Source organism: Eublepharis macularius, chromosome 2 (assembly GCF_028583425.1).
Source record: "Eublepharis macularius isolate TG4126 chromosome 2, MPM_Emac_v1.0, whole genome shotgun sequence".
Classification (NCBI taxonomy): domain Eukaryota; kingdom Metazoa; phylum Chordata; class Lepidosauria; order Squamata; family Eublepharidae; genus Eublepharis; species Eublepharis macularius.
The window spans coordinates 80,828,735-80,847,890 of NC_072791.1; the positions used below are offsets into that span (position 1 = coordinate 80,828,735).

The 19,156-nt window shown below is 45.6% G+C and overlaps 2 protein-coding genes across 3 annotated transcripts; both read left to right on the forward strand.

Moving 5' to 3' along the window:
- Positions 1-304: 304 nt before the first annotated feature.
- PEX16 (peroxisomal biogenesis factor 16) lies at positions 305-12,945 on the forward strand. 2 transcript variants are annotated; one of them, XM_054972032.1, is made up of 11 exons: positions 305-539; positions 3,383-3,418; positions 5,946-6,022; positions 6,482-6,615; positions 7,424-7,524; positions 9,067-9,147; positions 9,677-9,829; positions 10,136-10,208; positions 11,245-11,364; positions 11,568-11,632; positions 12,513-12,945. In XM_054972032.1, the coding sequence occupies exons 1-11, from the start codon at positions 404-406 to the stop codon at positions 12,569-12,571; spliced, it is 1,035 nt and encodes a 344-aa protein (XP_054828007.1). In that variant the 5' UTR covers positions 305-403; the 3' UTR covers positions 12,572-12,945. The 2 variants fall into 2 exon arrangements, with proteins under 2 accessions (XP_054828007.1, XP_054828008.1); XM_054972033.1 differs by lacking the exon at positions 305-539 and adding an exon at positions 596-2,142.
- Positions 12,946-16,237: 3,292 nt separating this feature from the next.
- Positions 16,238-18,779, forward strand: FREY1 (Frey regulator of sperm-oocyte fusion 1). The gene is made up of 3 exons (XM_054972626.1): positions 16,238-16,302; positions 17,470-17,546; positions 18,364-18,779. Exons 1-3 carry the CDS (start codon positions 16,238-16,240, stop codon positions 18,498-18,500), a joined length of 279 nt encoding a protein of 92 aa, XP_054828601.1. The 3' UTR covers positions 18,501-18,779.
- Positions 18,780-19,156: the final 377 nt, after the last annotated feature.

The following is a 19,156-nucleotide window of genomic DNA, read 5'->3' on the forward strand; positions in this document are numbered from 1 at the left end:
CCGTCCGACGACGACAGAAGCAGCCGCCGCCTCCCCGCCCTACCCCGCCCCAGCACCCAGGCAGAAGCCGCAGGCGTCGCTTGGGGTCCAGCGGGGAGCCCCGCCCAGCGTTCCCACGAGGAGCACGCGAGGCCGCTGGAGCTCTGCGGCGGCAGCTAGCCCGAGGGGCGTGCCCGCGACTCACCCCTCTCAGCCGGTGCCAGTTTGGGTTCGTCACTTCAACTTCGATTGATTCTCCCTTCCGCTCGATTACCTCGGTTCTCTCAGATGGGGCTTGTCGGCAAGGGATCTGCGCAGGCGCAGAAGTGGGTGGGCGAGCGTGCCCGCGCGTGGCCCGGAAGCGTGAGGGGGCCGTGCGCGGTGCGGCGGTGGGTGGCGCGCGAGCCTCTCCCCCTGGGCAGCCATGGCTGGAGCTGCGCAGGGGCCGGCGGGGAGGCTGCGGCACCTGTGCCACCGCTACCAGGAGTACGTGAAGCGGCACCCGGCGGCCACTGCCCAACTAGAGAGCGCCGTGCGCGGCCTCTCCTACCTGCTGCCAGGTACTGGGGGTGGGGAGGAGGACCAGCGGCGGGCGCAGGAATCTGAGCGGGAGCTGCTGCCTCGCCTCCTTGGTGGCTCATGTGGCCGTGTGACAGGTTCTTTCCAGCGGGGGTCCTGTGCGCCTGACGGCTGGGCGTCAGTAGAAGTCCGGCCGGTGAAAGTGCCTTGACTGGCAGAGTCACCTGCGGAATTTCTGCAGTTTTCGCAGTTGTTAAATGCAGGGGGATCCTGCCGGGACAAACGGCGCACGCTCGTGTGTGTCAAGTCTTTGGGTTTGGCTCTAGGATCACAGCCACGATTTGGCAGCGATTATTTCCCTGGAGTTGATCTTATCCCATGGTTTATTCCGCCCCGCCCCCGCGCCTGCAGAGTCACCTGGGTGTTTAAGGAGCTGCAGGATCGAAGCCGAATAGCAGTAACGTGGAAAATGAAAATTGCAGCTTCTCGTTTGAAGAGCCTCAATTAAATACTGCACTTTCTTTCTCAGATAATCAGTTTTGTTCTGGTGGCTGAGCGCAAGATAGAGCTGGATGAAATCAATAGACCTCCCTCATTGTTTATCACAACGTCAGATATACTTCTTCTAAACACGGTGGTTCCGTTTAACTGCCTTAGTTAATAGATCTTCATAAATTTGTCTACACTCCTTTTAAAACTGATCATCCCTACTACTTTTGACAGTAAATTTAATGTCAATTGTGTATGATGTCTTCTTTCTGTCTTGAAAATGCCAATTGATGTTACGGTGTGAATGTGATATTTTGGTGTTATATGAGAGGGTGAAACATTTCTGTGTCTGCGCTCTCCACACCATTCATAATATTATAAACCTCTTATGGTGGTCTCGTTTATTCCCCCCCCCCCAAAAAAAACCCCGACCCTGTGCTTCTTGTTCTTTACCAAGTTACTGGTCTGTAAGGAGGCATGTCCTCTGATCTCATGACTAGGAACTTAGGATCTTGTGTTTGAGGAATGTTGTCAAGAGTTTTGAGAGCCCATACATTAATGAATAGGATCAATCCTATCAGACTAGAAGGAGCCTTGCATAATTCAGGATGTGATGATCTCGAGGTAGTGTAATGGTGCAGTGTGGTTAATTTAATTTAATATATTACCTTTCTAACCCACCCTCCCCACGAATGGGCTCAGGGTGGGTAACACCATTGTTAGACTACAATAACAGTAAATACAGTAAAAAATTAATAATACGATACAAAGTACAAAACACAATTAAAACCATAAAACCATATCCAACAGCAGCAAAGATATTAAAACTATACACCTCTTCAGCAGTCGGAGGGGGTAGGGCAGTGGACCAAGGCCACAGCAGAGAGGCAGACCAGGTAGTCCACCCAGACCTCAACCACTGCCGTAGGCCTGGCAGAACATCTCTGTCTTACAGGTATGGTGGAACTGTGATAAGTCCCACAGGGCCCTGGTCTTGACACAGAGAGAGTTCCACCAGGCTGGTGCCAAGGCTAAAAACGACCTGGCCCTAGCTGAGGCTAGGTAAACATCCTTGGGACCAGGAACCATCAGAAGATGTTGATCGGCTGAGCAAAGAGCCCTCCGGGGAACATATGGCAAGAGGCAGTCCTGCAGGTATGTAGGTCCCAGTCCATTTAGGGCTTTGAACATCATAGTCAGTACCTTAAATTTTACCTGGAACCCAATTGGAAGCCAGTGCAGCTGGCACAAGATAGGTCTAATGTGTGTCCTAACTGGAGTCCCAGTGAGGATACGTGCTGCTGCATTAAGGTACAAACCATCATTCAGTTTTTTTCCTTCACCCGTATATGTGACATCTCTCTTTTGCACACAGAAATCTGTTTTCAGTCTGCTTTTCATATTAGGCCGCCTCTAGCTCTTTCAGTTAATGGAACCAGATGACAGCTGTCACCAGGTTCACATTAGCTGTGAGTCTGATCACAAAAATATATGTAAACAAGGTGCTGGTATTGATCTTTAAAGCCATATATGGCTTGTTCCAGTGTACCTGAGAGAGATGAACCTAGCTGTTCACTCTGTAAATCTTTGGAGGCTCTGCTCTGAGCGCTCTTCCCATCTGAGGCTAGACAGGCGGCAATCTGAGAAAGGGTCTTTTGGGTTGTGGTGCTGAAACTTTTGAACTCCCTCCCCAAGGCTGTTCATCAGTTTTCCTCTATCATTGTCTTCCTCCAGTGACTAAAGATTGAAAATTGAAAGGGGAGAGTGTTCCTTCGCTAACTCTTATTTGACCTTTCTATGTGTTTTATGCATTTATATATTTTATTTAAATACTTAAAATGTTTTATATATATATTTGTATTCTAAATGCTTTTTTATTTTTGAACTGTTTTAATGGTTGTCATCTTGGGAACCCTGAACTGGAGAAAAGGTGGCATGGAAATTGTTTAAATAAATAAAATAACAAAAAAGAAAGTAATTTGCTTGTAGTTTGCCAGGAAAAACAGTGTATTTAACCTATTTTTCTGATTGTATCATTTGAATCACAGACTCACGCTGGCCCCAGTATCTATCAAATGTAATGGAAAAAACTTTGGATTTCTTTTCTAGAAAGCTATGGCAAAAAGACACAAATTAAGGACAAAGCATCTGTCACTAGTCTCCAAAGAAAGGTTGCTCTTAGTTGACAGGTCTGCATTAGATCTCTTGAGGTATTGTTGGAGTTTAGAACTCTGGGTACATGCAGGGTTCTGAGGAGAACGTTAAACTTCCTGACTGCTTGAATAGTGCCGTGGCTTCTTTATGTAAGAGGGCAGTTTCCCCCTGAAGATCTCCTGAACTTTTTTTAGAAGATTATGGAACAGTGGCTCACACCTCATCCATGCTTATTTTCTAGGTCGGTTCTCAGACTCTCATGAACTTTCTGAGCTTGGTAAGTAATGCTGGAGAATTTGTTTGTTTATATATTTACAACATTTATTCCCCACCTTTCTCCTCAGTGGAGACCCAAAGTGCCTTACATTGTTCTGTCCTCTACTTTATCCTCACAACAATCCTGAGAGATTGGCTGAGACTGTATGATTGGCCCCAGGTAACTCAGGAAACTTCCAAGAAAAGAGATTTGAACCTGGGTCTCCCAGAACCTGATCTCACACTACACCACATGAGCTGCAGAGCCCCCAGTCTCTCTTATGTAGATACTGTTGGGCATTATTAGGTGAGATACGCACAAAGCTCTTCTAAGGAGAAAGAAAATGTGAAACTCTAATGTATAGCCAGGATTATTTAATGACTGCTAAAGGTTTGGAACAAAGAGAGTACAATCTTGGCCTTGCTCAAGACAGATTCTAGTTCCTGCTTACCTGTGAAGCTCAACGAGTGATTTTGAAGAGTTGTTGTAAATATGATATAGGGAAACCCCCTGCGTATTCTATTCTGAGCTGCTAAGTAAACAGCTCTTTATCACATGAAACAGCTGCTTTCATTTAATAAAGCCTGAGCAATAATAATAACAACAACAACGTTCAATTTACTTACTGCCCTTCAGGACGACTTAACACCCACTCAGAGCGGTTTACAAAGTATGTTATTATTATCCCCACAACAAACACCCTGTGAGGTGGGTGGGGCTGAGAGAGCTCCAGAGAACTGTGTCTAGCCCAAGGTCACCCAGCTGGCTTCAAGTGGAGGAGTGGGGAATCAAACCCGGCTCTCCAGATTAGAGTCTCGCGCTCTTAACCACTACACCAAACAAGCTCATGTTGCCTTTAAGAAAGGAGTTAAAGATTCCTTTTTGAAGGATGAACAAGTGAAAGCTCCTGGCCTCTCTCTGCTGTAGAGAGAGTCATTACTTCCTGTCTGAGCAGAGCAGAAAAAAACTTTAGGATAGCCCAGTTTGTCTTCCTTGAACATGAAGCTCTTTATATGGAATTGTACAAATATATGTGAACAGCAAGGAATTATGGTACAGTCTCCTGAATAACTGCTTGAGGAGCAACTGTGCTGAATTGCACCAATCAGGTACAGCATCCAGCATCACACACTAAACAACCAGATTCCCCAGGACGGTTGTTGTTCCCAGCATGGAGGCCAATGTCTGCCCCTGCTTTTGCCCCCCTGCATTGGTATCTAGAAGGCTGCTGCCTCTGAGCCATGGAGGTTCCATTTAATCATTGCTAATAGCCATTGATAATCTTGTCTGATCCCCTTTTAAAGCCAAATAACTAGTGGCCATCACCAGATAATGTGACAACGTATTCCGCAAGCCAGTCAGTCTTGTACTGAAGAGGTACTTCCTTTTTTCTATCCTGAATCTACTGCCCGTCAACTTTATTGAGTGTCCAGAGTTCTAGTGTTATGTGGGAGGGAGAAAGAAATCATCTCTCTGCATGGGTTGCAGAAAATGGATAGTTTTATAAATCTCTATCATGTCCCTCTTTTAGATGTCATTTTTCTGAAATAAAAAGCACCAAACTCCCTAGTTATTCCTAATAGGACAGGAGTGTCAGCCCCTTGATCATTCTAGTCGGTCCTTTCTGCATTTTTCCCTATGCTCCGATTTCCTTTTTGAAATATGGCAACCGGAACTGTATACCTAGTGCTGTTTGGTAGCTCTTCAAGAAGACCAGGACCATTTCAAGTAGCAAAAATAATACTTACATAACTAGTAATGAATTGAAGCATTCTTTGGGGAACTGCTTCTTTGTCAGATGTTGATCTAAGTGGTCTGAAGAGTCTGAACTTTGTCTTCTTGGAGGAGGGATTCTTGGTCTGTTTTAAAGTTTCAGATCCCTACATTCCTTATCCATGGTGTTTAAAGTTGATGCAACTGACTGTTGGAATTACTGCATTTGGGCTATCTCCAAGTCTTCTGATACTGTAATTCCTGGGAAAGACACCATTCTTAATTCAGACGCTTTATTGACATGGCACATTTGGCCAGTAGTTCTAATCAGATCATCCAGATGTCTGCCAGGTAGTTGCTGGTATTGCACAGTGCAGATGATAGTCCATCCATAGTCCTTGGCATCTGTTTTTCGTTATTGGTCATTTCTGATCTGCCTTGCCTCTGTCAACCTTTTGTTTTGCAACCTCCATTGCACTTTATGGGACCCAAATGTTCACTTGGGGCTTGTAATCTGGTTTAGAATAAAGTTGTTGAGAAGAATATGAGCAGTGTACAGGTATTCTGTAATACTATGCAGGATGATAAAGTTGAGAGCATAAAGTTAGGGAATTGTACCAAAGCAAAACCGAAGTGGAAAAATTTCTCTTTCTTTACACTCAGCTGAGGAGAAGGCCAAGTCAACTTCTGTGCTAATGATGAAGCCAGGATAAGAGATGGTAGTGAGAGCTGAACTTTCCCTTGGTAGAGAAGTTTTTAATCAGGGGTCTGGTTTCTTTCCCAGTTGACCAACAGCAGTAATTTTGTGTCTCTCTTCCACCTTTGCCTTTCTTAGTGTATTCAGCCTCCAATTTGCTGGTGTTGCTGAATGACTGGATCCTTCGGAAGGAGTTGCGGCAGTCCCTTCCTGTGGTAAGAACCTCCATTAAGCCAGAGGAGGAGGTGATATGCAAGCTGTATTTTCTATTCTTGGTGGCTAGAACTTTGCTCAGGCTTCCACTCTGTTGGCACATGGGGTTTGAGACTGCTGTCAAATCTCAAGCATTTGCCAACCCTTCCTTGTCTTGCATTTGTAGCGTTGAAAGGGGCCACAACACTCAGGAAAAGGTTAGAATGGCCTTGTGTTCCTGCATACCTGTTTAATTACTTCCTATAGGCTGTAGTAGGGTGGCGTGTATTTTGATAATCTTTCTACCTGCCAAGTAATCCTTTGAATGGGTCTACATTTGCTAGGCTGTTCTGTCAGTTGGCTTTGTGTGGAAGGATCTTTATTTATTACTCTTAGGAAAGCTCAACAGAATCTTCATACTGTGATTTGAGAGAGAATTTTTTAAAGCCAGCTCATATTGTGATTTGTCTCTTGCTTTGCAGTCACTTCCCCAGCAGAAACTGCTGACATGGCTGAGTGTCCTAGAATGCATGGAAGTCTTTGCCGAGATGGGGGCTGCCAAGATGTGGGGTGAGACTGGCCGATGGGCCACCATTGTCCTCATCCAGCTTGCCAAGTAAGTGTTGAGTGGGGAGAAGAGGGAGATGCTCCATAATGAGTCCCAAGAGCCACATAAGAGCTTGTTGTAAAAGGACTCTGCAGGCCTGCTGTTTGAAGGTCTGTAGGGCTAAGTTGCCACAGCACAGGTTGGGGGGAAGGTTCCTGATAGGTGCTTGCTGGTTTTAGAGAATGTTACCTTTGTGCTGGAGCTGCACCCCTATTCTGACTGGGTTTGCTTGAGGCACTGTTGCTCTCTACCTTCTCATCCAGCAATCACAGTTGCACGTTCTGTCATACTGCCACCTAGCTGTCTGCCCACGCACAATTCCTGTGTCATTCTGGAGGCGTTGAATGTCCTTTTGGCTCTGGTGATGGTGTGGATGGGTTGGGAGGAAAACTGACAGCATGGCAGGATGTGCTCTCCAGATGTTTGACAATAACCAATTAAATAGGCAAAAAGTGAGTCTACTGATGCTGTCCATTGTTGGTATGCACATTCCTTGTGCTGTCAGCAAGTCTGCTTGTTTTTTTCAGTCTGTGGTCAGAGAGCGCAAGCTAAGTTGTTTGTCCTCAGCATCAGTTGTGGTTTTGGTGTATAAGTCATCATTAATGATTTTAGGCACAGCCCAGTATAGGAAGGTTAAACAGCCCATTTTGAGCCTGGACTGAAAACAAGCTGTTTCTAATCTGGATTGCAAATGCAAGGCTGGTGTGAATTGCTGGCCACTGCACAGGCGTGTATTTTTTCCAGCATCTTGATTGTGAAGCTGCAGTTCCCAGTGCATGCCTGGTGCTTTTGGCTCACGATTTGCTCTAACCTACAGAGCCATCCTGCGCCTCCTGCTGTTGCTCTGGTACAAAGCTGGCATCCAGACATCTCCTCCAATTGTGCCACTAGACAGGAGACAGTCATTGCAGCAGCAAGGTGAGTCAGGTGCTTCACACACTGCAGCCCCTTTGGCTTCACCTGGAAGGAAGTTTGGGGAAGTTGCTCAGCTGAAAGAGGTTTATATCTGTCAGCCTAAAGAAAATACACTCCCCTCCTCCCTTGAGTGGTTTCATCAATACAAAAGCTCCAGTTTTTCCTTATATTGCTCTCTGTTATCACCCAGTTCTTATTCTCTGCCTGCAGTCATGGTTAGACTGATACCTGAAAGGGGTGGGTGTGTCTACCAAGAAAAGAGAGATCTGGGAGGCAGTTTGTGGTCTCACCTCCCAGGCAGTAGGAGGGTATTGGACACAGCATTAAAGAGGACTTGCAGGAGGCTTATGGAGAGCCATGGATAATTTATTTATTTATTATTTATAACATTTGTATGCCTCCATTCTACCCAAGTAGAGTCCCCAGAGCAGAAGCTAAGATGGGCCATACTCTTAAGGATTAAACCAGTGTGCTCTGAAAAGATGTTAGGAGTTCTTGTGGCCTAAGCTCTAATTCCATAGGTTGTACAGCTGATAGACTCCACTGTGGGGCCAAAATACGGAGAATTCTTACAGTGCTGCTGTAGCATAGTGGTTAAGTGGATGGGTTGTGAATCAGCATTCTGCTAGTTCGACTTCCACTACTGCCATGAACTCTGAGGGGGCCTTGGTAAGCCACTCTTCTCAGCCCCAGCTCAGCCATATTGTGGGGACAAGAATATCATTGACTTTGTTCACTGCTCTGAGTGTCGTACTAATCTGTCCAGAAAGGTGGTATATAAGCAAACTGTTGTTGTTGTTATGTTGTTGTTCTTATTGCCTCCTTTACATCCTCTAGTGCAGGATTGTGCAATTCCAATATTACTCATGCCCCTGCTTTTACATTGTGCCACACCAGAGATTGACCTTGCTGCCCCTCATACTAAAGATAAGCGCCACTGTTGTAATGCCACAAATTCTATAGAATTCCTGTTGGCCTTGTTTGGCTTACTACTGAATGGGACTCACAGTGAGGTAGGTCCAGCCACTCTGCTAAGTAAAGCGTTAACGCCTTTCTTCAACTTAAGTGGCTCTTACATTGGAGGAAGAGCACTTATAGAGGAAGGCTTCGGACTTCCCCGATTAGAGTGGTTGCATCAGCCCTGATATCTCTTTTGGAAACAGGCTGTGAGAAAAATGTCCTATCCCTTTAGTAGAGGCTGGAAATGGGCAGGTGAAACTTCTCCTGGCATGGAGGTAATGAATATCTCCTGGTAAATAACGTTCCATTAAGCCTCTGTTAAAGAGGTGAAATATGTTTTTCCTCCAGACAGTTGGCAACTCTAATAATAGCAGAAAGCTTGGGCAGCACCTTTTGGTGCTCTGGCTTTGCTGAAGGCTAGCAAATGGGGCCGTTTTTAATTTCAACTAGAACTTAGAATATCCTCTCCATGGGTTGACTGTTTTTAACAGGCAAATGGATGTCTTATCTTTAACAAATTAAAAGCAGCAGGGAGGGTTTCACCCCAAGCTTAGCCTTTGGTCTAATATGCCTGTCTCCTGACAGATACAGAGGGCCACTCGACAGGCAAGGAGCAGATATATGTGGGGAAACGCTCTAGCCGTGTCATGAGGTCCCTCGAAAGCAGTAAGTATTTTCTTGAGCCTGTCTCCTGTCTTGTGCATAGGATGGAAATGGGCTGTGATATGCTTGCAGGACTACAAGTGTTAAAACTGTGAGTGTATGGGGGTGTTTCAAAAGCAGCCCCAATGTTTGATACGAAGCCTGGGCAAATAGGTTTGTTTACCTCATGTATACTCTTCCTTTCTTCCCAGTGGGAACCCCTAGTGGCTAGGAGGGCTAGCAACTTTTTTAGTCTTTGGATGGTGGAGGATGAATCACAGAATTTATGAATATGCACCCTGCTTCCATCGTCCTCCAGTTGGGGACCCATTGGCTTACAACATCAATCATCCCTCCTCCATTTTATCCTTAAAACAACAACCCTGTGAGGTAGGTTAGACTGAGAGAGTGACTGTCCTAATTTAACTCATCAAGCTTCCAAAGCAGGGTGAGGATTTGAATTTGGGTCTCCAGAGCCTCGTCCGGAACTGTAACCACTAGAGAACACTGGCTGATTGCTTACCTTTCATACAAAACTGTGTCTCAATTTCAGCCCCATCTCTGTACTCCAGACATTGGGGAGCACCTCAGCTAAGGGAGGAGAAGCAGAACCAAAGAGCCGTAGAGATGGACCAGCCTCCAACCCCTTTACGCATTCAGGAAACCACTGCGGAGTCCATCTACGTGATCCGGCCTCTGCTCCACTGTATCCTGCTCTGACTTCCAATGGGCCTTGTAGTGTATCCTGTATGCCACTAGAGGGAGTTGCAGCCTCAGTGTACAGCATCCTAGTCCTTGTTGTTGAGTGGGTGTGACTCTCAGACAGGCTCCAGCCTTTGCATCTGTCAGTGGACAGGAAGCTCTTACCCAATTCACCTCTCCTGTTACGCTGTCACTGCAAAATAGCTGCTGTAACCTGTCTGGGCTTAACAAGACTGCTTGGGGAGTTGGTCTTCTTCCACAGGCTTGCCAGTTCTGTTGTGATGGTTCATTCCTTAACCTTTGGTTTTAGTACTAAGTCTAGGGCTATGGGGACAGAGATCTTGGAAACCCTGGCTCCTGTCAGGAATCTTGGATATCACAAGGTCAGTCTGGAGAAAAGGACTTCATTATTTCAACTAATCCCCCCCCCCCGCATGTTGTAGCACAGTGCACAGCATTGTGCACTTGTTCACAACTGAAAAGCAGTCTTACTGGGAGTAACTGGAGAAGAGAGTTGGGGGGCATCTTTTGCAACAGATAGGACTATCTAGTAGTTCTTCTACGCACTGGAGATACCCAAGGTCAAGTTTAACCTGAACCAGGATGGAATCTTTTCTCTGCCAGGGTTGTTTTGGAATGTAATAGCCATACTGTCCCCTTGTGCATTAGGTGGATTACACAGTGCAAGTCAATAAGATCAACAGCTAGAACTTTGTTAACAAAGACAATAGAGTATGGCCTGTCAAATTTTGAAAATGGCATAAATCCAAGCAGAGAGATGAAACGTGCCCTCCTGAATAATTCAGTTTTGCATAGCTTGTGAAAAGCCAGGAGAATCGGAGCTTTCCTGACCTCCTTGGGCAGGATATTCCCTAAGGTGGGGCTACCCCACAGAGAACGCGTGTATATGGGCAGCTATAGATTTTGCCCAGCTGGAGGGTGGTATCTGCAAAAGGCCCTGCCATGATGCTGAAGTTAGTATGGGGAGACCCGGAGAACAGAGCTGGCTTATCATTGTATTCCAGTGTTTTCCTTGTTGTTCTCCTGCCTTCTTAAAGACTAGCAACACCAGCCTGTCATGTATGCAGTCTTAAGGCATCTTTCTAGAGGACTGATCTGAGATGTAGTCGTGACATGGGTGATGACTGTTGTGCTGCTTCCCCCATTGCTGCCTTTGAGCATATGTGAAGTTCCTCACCAATGATCAATTTTGACTAGCACTGGAGGAAAGTGCCTTTGCACAAGAGAGCTTTGCTGCCAGGCCGGCTTAAGGCCTGCAGCTCTCCTGTTAAGAAACTAATTATTGAGAAAGGAGGTGAGGATTCTTCTTTTAAGAGGCATGAAAGGAGGCTGAGCATATTGGCACACACGAAGACCCAGAGGCTGCTCCTTTGTGATTCTGTTCTTGTCCTTCTGCAGCTTGAGTTTACTGAGTGACATGAAAGACCTGAACAAACGTGAGCGCATGGAGCTAAGACGGCGGACTCTCCTGCTGCTGTACTACCTGCTGAGATCGCCCTTCTATGACAGATACTCAGAGTAAGGATGCTAGGCTGGCTTCTGTCCACTCCACTCCCTCTTTTCTAAAGGGAACTGTGTGTTTTCTAGAGGAGTTGGGTGCTGTGGTCCCTTGAAACCTACGGATTCTAAGCATTCATCATTCTGAAAGTGTTTGTCCACTGGTGGGTTTCAAGGGGCTCTTTCCAGTTGAGCCAACCTGTTTGTGTCTTCTATTTCCTTAGGGGTAGGATCCTCTTTCTGCTGCGCCTGATGGCAGATTATGTCCCTGGAGTTGGCTTAGTCACGCGTGAGTAGGAGGTTACCATACTGGAATGGAAGTCATAGGAGGGGGATCCTTTATCAGCCTTGGGTCAAATGTGCATGCACATTTTAAATGAACCTTCAAATTGCTATGTGGTTCAATACAAATTGGGGAGGAAGAATTCTAGGCACCAGAAAATTCTGTACTGGCATCAGGAAGTATAAAATATTTCCTTTGATCTTTGTAGGGCTTGACAGCAATTAAACGTTATGAATTTAATTCATTTCTTTTGGCCTTGATAAGAGATGACGACTGGTAACGTTAATGCAGCCTTTGCAAGCATTGCCTGCCGATATCGTGTGAAGTTCCATATCCTGGAGGGCTAGCAGTGGAAGATTGTGTGCCGAATTGCAGAATTTATGTATATGTATCCTACTTGCCTCCACAGTGGGGACCCAAAGTGGCTTGCATTAGTCTCCTCATCTCCATTTTATCCTCACAAAAACAACCCTGTGAGTTAGCTTAGGTGCAGAGACTGACTGACCCCAAGGTCACTCAGCAAGCTCCCGTGGCAGAGTGGGGATTTGGACCTGGGTCTCCCAAATCCTAGCCCAGTGCTCTAACCACTACACCATGGTGGCCTCCCAGTTAGTTACAGCTGCAATTCTCCTCCTTCAAGCCATTCTTCCTATTGGAAGGTGAGACTCCAGCAAGGGGGCCTAATTGCTTAGGGACTGAGCAATGCTGAGCTGTATTGAGTGGGCTTTTCTTTTGGCTGTATGAAGCTGGTCATTTTTTCTGCCTACAAATCCTCAGCCGAGTCCTATGCCTGAGCCCAGAAAGAGGGAAGAACGGAGCGCTTTGGGAGTAATACATATTCCTAAGGCCTTCCTTACTGATCACACTCACTTTTTCTTTGTTTCAGGGCCACTGATGGATTACTTACCAGCCTGGCAGAAAATTTATTTCTACAACTGGGGATGATTCAGCGTAAACCTGGTGGTTGTAGCTGGGGTGGCTCAGGCCGAGAGCAAAAGCTTGAGGTGATCGGTTGACTTTATGCAGAGGGAGCCAGCTATGGGACCTAAAAAATAAATCATGTCTTTTTGCATCTTATGCCAACGATTACAGAAATTTCTGTACAGGGAAGAGGAAAGGCTCTTCTAATCTCTTTTAAAGTACCTCCTTGTGAACTGTGAACTCCACACACAGTGGGACTTAAAAGAATCTATGCTACTCCCCTTTCAATTCTGATGTAATTGGTTTCAGAGCCGGTGAGGGGCCCTTTTTTTGTATGCATTTTGTATGGCTGCAAGTTAATAAAACCAGGAGTCGGTGTGCTTTTGGGCTAGTTGGTCTGGTCTCTTGAATGTTTTCAGATTTTATCTCAGGAAGTTACCTCTTTGGTTCCAAGTTAGTTTGGATATCTAGAAGCATTCTCCCACCCCATCCCAGAGATAAAAGTGTCACTGTGTATGTGGGGGGGGGGGCAGGGGCGGCGCTAGGGCTGTCTCTTTGGGGTTACTCTATTTTTACAGCACACACAGTAACTGGTATTTAAAAAGATCTCTGCTAGCGGGTTGTTGAAAGACACCGCTTGAGTCCTTGTTAAACTGCTGCCTGTCAGAGTATACTTCTTTATTTAAAATACTTGATTGGGAGAAAAGTGGAATATAAACATCTTACATCATTAAAACCAGCTAAACTCTCCTTTCACAAAAGTAGAGATAAAAAGAAGAGAGCAGGCTGCTTTACCTTTTCATAATGACTGACCTCCACTCATAAGCTGCCGTAAGCATGTCAGGAAAGCTCTGTATTACGTAGCCTCTAAAATTTCTGCCAGTCTGGGACCTCAGGAATCCCGTTCCATGGAACAGGAATGTCCACTGACAGCAGGAGCAGAACAAGTTTTTCAGCTGACAAGTGGAAGAACCGTTAATAACCATTGGTTAGATTATTGGACTTGCCTTGTGGGCACATATGGATGGAAGCTGTCCCACAGAGAGAGTGCTTGGCTGGTGAAGGTTGATACCAGCACTTGGAATTCACCACAGAAGCAAATTGCCAGCCAATTTATTGATCTTAAACTTGGGGTAACATGTTCAAAACAGTCCCTGTAAACAATCTAGCTACCTCATTCTGCACCAATTGTAGTTTCTGTGTTGTCTTCAAGGGCAGCCTCCTGCAGTGTTACAGTAGTCTAGTCTTAAGGTAGGCAGTACTGAAGTAGATGGACTAATATCCTGGATTCAACTTGTATTAAAAAACGTTGAGGGGCCATAGGTCAGTGGGATACTATATGCATCTAGGAAGGCCCTATTTGTTGTTATGTCTTATATTCTAGTGCTAAGCCTGGCTTCAGAACCCATGTTCAAAGCTCATATTAAGCTATCTAGATGCAGATTCACAATCTGTCCTGGCTGAAAAACTAGGTTTATATCCTCCTCCATCTTTCCCAGAAGATTCATACATATGCAACACTGTGCTTCAGTTGGCAGGGAATTGAGCACCCCTTTGGCTAGCTCTGGCAGTAAGCCAAGACTGCTGTTGGGGACGCTTTGCCTTGGCCTGGCTCCAGTAGTCCATATGTCTCTCAGCTGGAGCCTGGTATATCAGGACCTGAGGCTGCTGGTGTTTTTCCTCTGATGGTTTGCTAAATTTCCTGCCATTTCTTGCCCCCCTGCAAGGGAATTGACTTCCATAGCTTGTAGACTGATTCAGTTATGGCTAGAAAGGCTTTACAGAAGAAATTATGGCTGCTGAGGAGCTGGCAAGGAAAGGCTAAGGTAAATTAGCTCATGGTGGTTGTGGGTTTTCCGGGCTGTATTGCCGTGGTCTTGGCATTGTAGTTCCTGACGTTTCGCCAGCAGCTGTGGCTGGCATCTTCAGAGGTGTAGCACCAAAAGACAGAGATCTCCCAGTGTCACACTGTGACACTGAGAGATCTCTGTCTTTTGGTGCTACACCTCTGAAGATGCCAGCCACAGCTGCTGGCGAAACGTCAGGAACTACAATGCCAAGACCACGGCAATACAGCCCGGAAAACCCACAACCACCATCGTTCTCCGGCCGTGAAAGCCTTCGACAATAAATTAGCTCATGTTGGTTAAACGAAGTTCTCAGCAAATGAAATGTAAAGGTCACCGCTGCTGTATAGGTCAGGCAAGTCAGAGTGGGCAAATGTCCAAGCAGTAATGAAGGGTTTAACTAAAGCTCTTCCTTGTGCTGCTACATCCGAGATGCCTTGTTTGTGGTGCCCTCCCTCTAAGTCATTCACTAGCAGTGTCTTTTTTTGCTTCTCTTCCCGAGAACGCACATTTGCCAGCACGCCAAAGTTTGAGGCCGCTTTACTGTATTTCTGTGTGGCAAGTTTCTTATTTTGCCATGAGTCAAAGAATCTTGGAGCTGGATGAGACCCCAAGAGCATCTAGTTCAAGCCCCTACATAATACAGGAAATTCACTCCCCCAGTGATGCCTGCTCAGTGCCCAGAGGAAGACAAAAAACCTGGCCAATCTGACAGGGAAACTTCTTCCTGATCTCGAAGTGGCAATTGGCATTATTCTGGGCACATAAGAAAGGGCTACAAGAACTGAGCTCTGGGACATCCTTTCCTACCTTTCTTCTTACAATATGCCTAAGCTCATAGTCATGGACCATCATAGCTGTCAGATGGCCATTTAGCCTCTTGTTAAAAACCTCCGAAGAAGAGCCCACCATCCTCTATATGACAGCCCTTCAAATATCTGTCACCTTTCCAGGCTAAATATACCCAACTCCTTCAGCCTTTCCTCCTGAGACTTGGTCTCCAGACCCTTCACTAGCTTTTTAACCCTCCCTTGGGCATGTTCCAGCTTGTCAAGATAATTTTGAAGTCTGTTTCCAGAGACAAAATGAGAATGCTCAGCTTGTGATAAATATCCCTAAAAACAAAACTACCCCTGGGGAACCACCATTTCCTTAAAAAAAATCACAAAAGCAGGTATTTGTCCAGTGGGGGAGGAAATACTGTTAACTGGGCATTCAAGCATTCAATTTTTAAAGGCAGCTGATACACCCCCCCCCCCCCAAATACTTTAACAGATGTAAGCTGTTCCAAGCACACTGGTGCTTAGAACTTTGCCTATAACATTTCCAGCTGTTATAAAAAGAATAGTGTTACACATTTTTTATTAAAACTAGCTACAACAACAAATAGTGAGCTCAAGATTTTAAATACCCCAGAAGAATTCTTTAGGATTAATAATGTTAAGTGCAAAAGGGGGGGGGTGAAGAAAAAGATGTTCCAGTGTGAAAATAAGAGCCCAAATCTGCAGTTTGTAACGGTCTTAAAATAGAGGTGAGGCAACGCGGTAATCTTAGATGACAGTGATGGAATTTTTTCCATGGACCAACTCTGCTCCCTGCAATGTTTGCCATTTGTACATATCCATGTGCTATTAAAGGTCTTTTTTTAAAAATTAGGGGTGAGACATGCTCTCTGCATCATGTGAAAGTGAACACTTTTGTTCAGTTTATTAGTTCCACCCCCCCCCCCCTCACCAGGCCTGTGGCTTAGAATCCAGTATTGCTGGTGTGCTTTTCCTTTGTGATGGCGCTGACCCTACATTCCACTTACAGTAGCCAGGCAGGATTCTGTTGTGCTGGCTGGATGGGGCTCCTGCTTCTCCTGCTTCTCCTGACAGAGTCAGGGCTCCTGGTGCCAAGCCATCAAAGGTAACAGCCAACCTGCAGTCAGATTCTCTTCCACTTTCCAGTAGAGAAGGCATGCATGACTGACCCCTTAGCTGACAGTAATTCATAAATGTAGTTAGGAATCTGTGGTGCAGAGTGGTAAGCTGTAGTACTGCAGCCCAAGCTCTGCTCATGACCTGAGTTCGATCGTGGCGGAAGCCAGGTTTAGGTAGCTGGCTCAAGGTTGACTCAGCCATCCTTTCGAGGTTGGTAAAAAGAGTACCCAATTTCCTGGGGGTAAAGTGTAGATGACTGGGGAAGTCAATGGCAAACCACCCCTCAATAAAAAGTCTGTCAAGAAAACATCATGATGCGACGTCCCCCCATGAGTCACTAATGACTCGGTGCTTGCACAGGGGACTACCTTTACCTGTAGCTAGGAACAATGGTGATAAAGAGTAACAGCTCCTTTGATCTGAAACCTGCCATTTCCTCCTCTTCAAAAATCAGACTTCTGTTTAAGGAATCGTGTCTTCCAGGTCAGTGTAGTCAGGTTGTGTCATGTTAATGCAGCATCCCTTAGTAAACGAAATGCACACCAACACAGAGCAGTGATCTCCCACTAGGGTTGTTTCTGCATGGGAATCATTTTGGTTTCCTTGCCACTGCAAATGACTTTCATTCACAGAGGTCACTGAACCTCCACATGGGGTGATTCCTCAGACCTTCAAACTAGAGCAATATATTTATTACAGATCATTTTAAAAGGAAAAAACCTGCAGGAGGTGGTGCGTAAGTGGGTGAGGAAACAATAGAAAATTGCCGCATGTGGGCGACAGTGTTGGGCAGAAGGCCTCAGAAGAACCACCACAGTTGAGGAGGCGTGACAGAGCCAGAGCTCCCGGTAGAAACAAGCAACCTAGAATCTGGTTGGATCAGCCCATCCCGCATGCCCAGACTCGTTTCAGTTGTTTGAAGTCTGACCTACTGTGTGCTGTAAAAAAATCAATGTATGGGCTTGAAAATATGTTTGATATCTGCAGAGGATGTATTAAAGACGTTTTAATTGCAGCTCTAGGCTATTCCCCTTTGTATTCTGCAACAGAAACATTCACAGTATTAAAATATGTGTTGGGGGTGGGATTGTCAATGTGAAAGCCAGCCTTGGACACCAGCCATAGCACTTTCTGATTATGCACTCTTCTACAGAAGGGCTGGTCAACCAGTCCCAGAGGAATTCACTGCACCCCTGGAGCTGCAACAGCAACACTTTGGCTTAGTGGATGGTATGTATCAATTCTATTTCCTACCGCCTGTGGAGGGTTTGCTACTAGGGCACAAGTTCGGCCGAGGCAATGCTTACACAAGCTAAGCAGGGTTGTCCCCAGCAGCAGCAGCAGAGAAGAAATGGTATTGTTGAGAGACTTCCAACAGCATCCCATAGCCAGCTGGTTTAGAGTCAAATCCCACAGGAATGGCTGCATGAGTCTGTTGCAGCAAAACCCCGTTTCATTTGGTATCTTAAGTCAGGTTTGCTTAGAAGTTTACTTGCAAAACAGGTTTACTTATAAGTAGGCTTAAGCCCACAGAGTTGTCTGTTGCCCTTTAAGGTGTCATAAGTCTCCTTCCATTTAAAGTGCTAGCTATTAAGGAAGAAAAGTACCTTAACTAAATTCAGCTTCTGATTTGAGTTAGTGTACAACTGAAGCAATTTGAAAGCTAGAGACGCTGGGTAGACAGCTGATGGGCACTTGTGCTTGGGAACAATAGCATTGCTATTTGCTTGATATCTAAGACACAGAATGGTCTAAATTCACTGGCAAACATGTAGTGAGCATCCATGACCAAGGTAGGGGGATATGGCTAAATCACCTTGGAGCACTTCGTTCATGTAATCAGGTATGGTTGAGGCAACCATTCCTGCAAATTCTGTATCTTAGTTGTCGTCCCCCACCTGCCCCTGCTGAATGCATGTATAAACCTGCCTGGGGCACTGATATCCAAGTTTCCATTATTAGTCTTTTCAGGGTCACAACCTTTGAGATGTTCTTTACCTGATCTGCCTGTACTATCCACAGCCTTCATTTGTTCATCTTTCTGCAGATTATGGCATTAAACCAAAGCATCCTAATTTCCGGACACTGTCCTTTCGTAAAGAGTCAAAAGAACTACACAAAGCACACAAGAGCAAGCGGGATGAACCTGATTTTGAGGAGTATTATTACGATGACGCCCTTTGATTTGCTCTGTGAATGGATGCCACCAATGCCACCTCTTCAGTGGCCTTGTGCCAGCTATTTGATAAAGATGGGAAATAAGTGCCACAGACAGAAATCCCCCCTCTCACTTTCACACCATTCTTTATAGCACAGGATTGCTGAGTGTGACGCACAGAGCTCTGTCTGCTCCATGCATCTGTACTACAACCATAGTCCTTGGCCCTGACTTTGACACCCTAAGAATGCTAGCTTTCCTCCCGTGCATTTGGTGGGTACTTAGGAAAACTTGAACACTCCGGATTAGTGGCTCCAGTTGGGCTTCTATGGCAGAGGTTGGTGCCATGCTGCAACCACTGCTGCATTTGTGCCACAACTACTCTGTTCAGCCTCACTCCTGCTACGACCCTTCTGGTTGTGATTCAGATGTTCTTTCCCTCCCAGCTCTTTACTCTTTTCTTCGTTCTCAGCCCACACTAAAGCTCCAAATTCTATGCAACTATGTGATATAAATAAATGCAAAACTTCCCCATTTAGCAAAACAGATTGCATTATCTGAGTTTGCTTAGCAGAGAAACTAGTGGTGTTATTAAAATGCAGAATATTCATAGCTGCCTTCCTTCAAGTATCTTTAAAAGGAATGCAGACCAAAGACCCTTTGAGGCGAGGTTTGGAATGGC

Coding starts and splice junctions, on each gene's coding strand:
- PEX16 (XM_054972032.1), top strand. CDS start 404: ATGGCTGGAGCTGCGCAGGGGCCGGCGGGGAGGCTGCGGCACCTGTGC. Junction 540..3,382: donor CCTCTCCTACCTGCTGCCAG/GTACTGGGGGTG, acceptor CTTATTTTCTAG/GTCGGTTCTCAGACTCTCAT. Junction 11,633..12,512: donor TGGAGTTGGCTTAGTCACGC/GTGAGTAGGAGG, acceptor TCTTTGTTTCAG/GGCCACTGATGGATTACTTA.
- FREY1 (XM_054972626.1), top strand. CDS start 16,238: ATGGGGCTCCTGCTTCTCCTGCTTCTCCTGACAGAGTCAGGGCTCCTG. Junction 16,303..17,469: donor CTGGTGCCAAGCCATCAAAG/GTAACAGCCAAC, acceptor ACTCTTCTACAG/AAGGGCTGGTCAACCAGTCC. Junction 17,547..18,363: donor ACACTTTGGCTTAGTGGATG/GTATGTATCAAT, acceptor ATCTTTCTGCAG/ATTATGGCATTAAACCAAAG.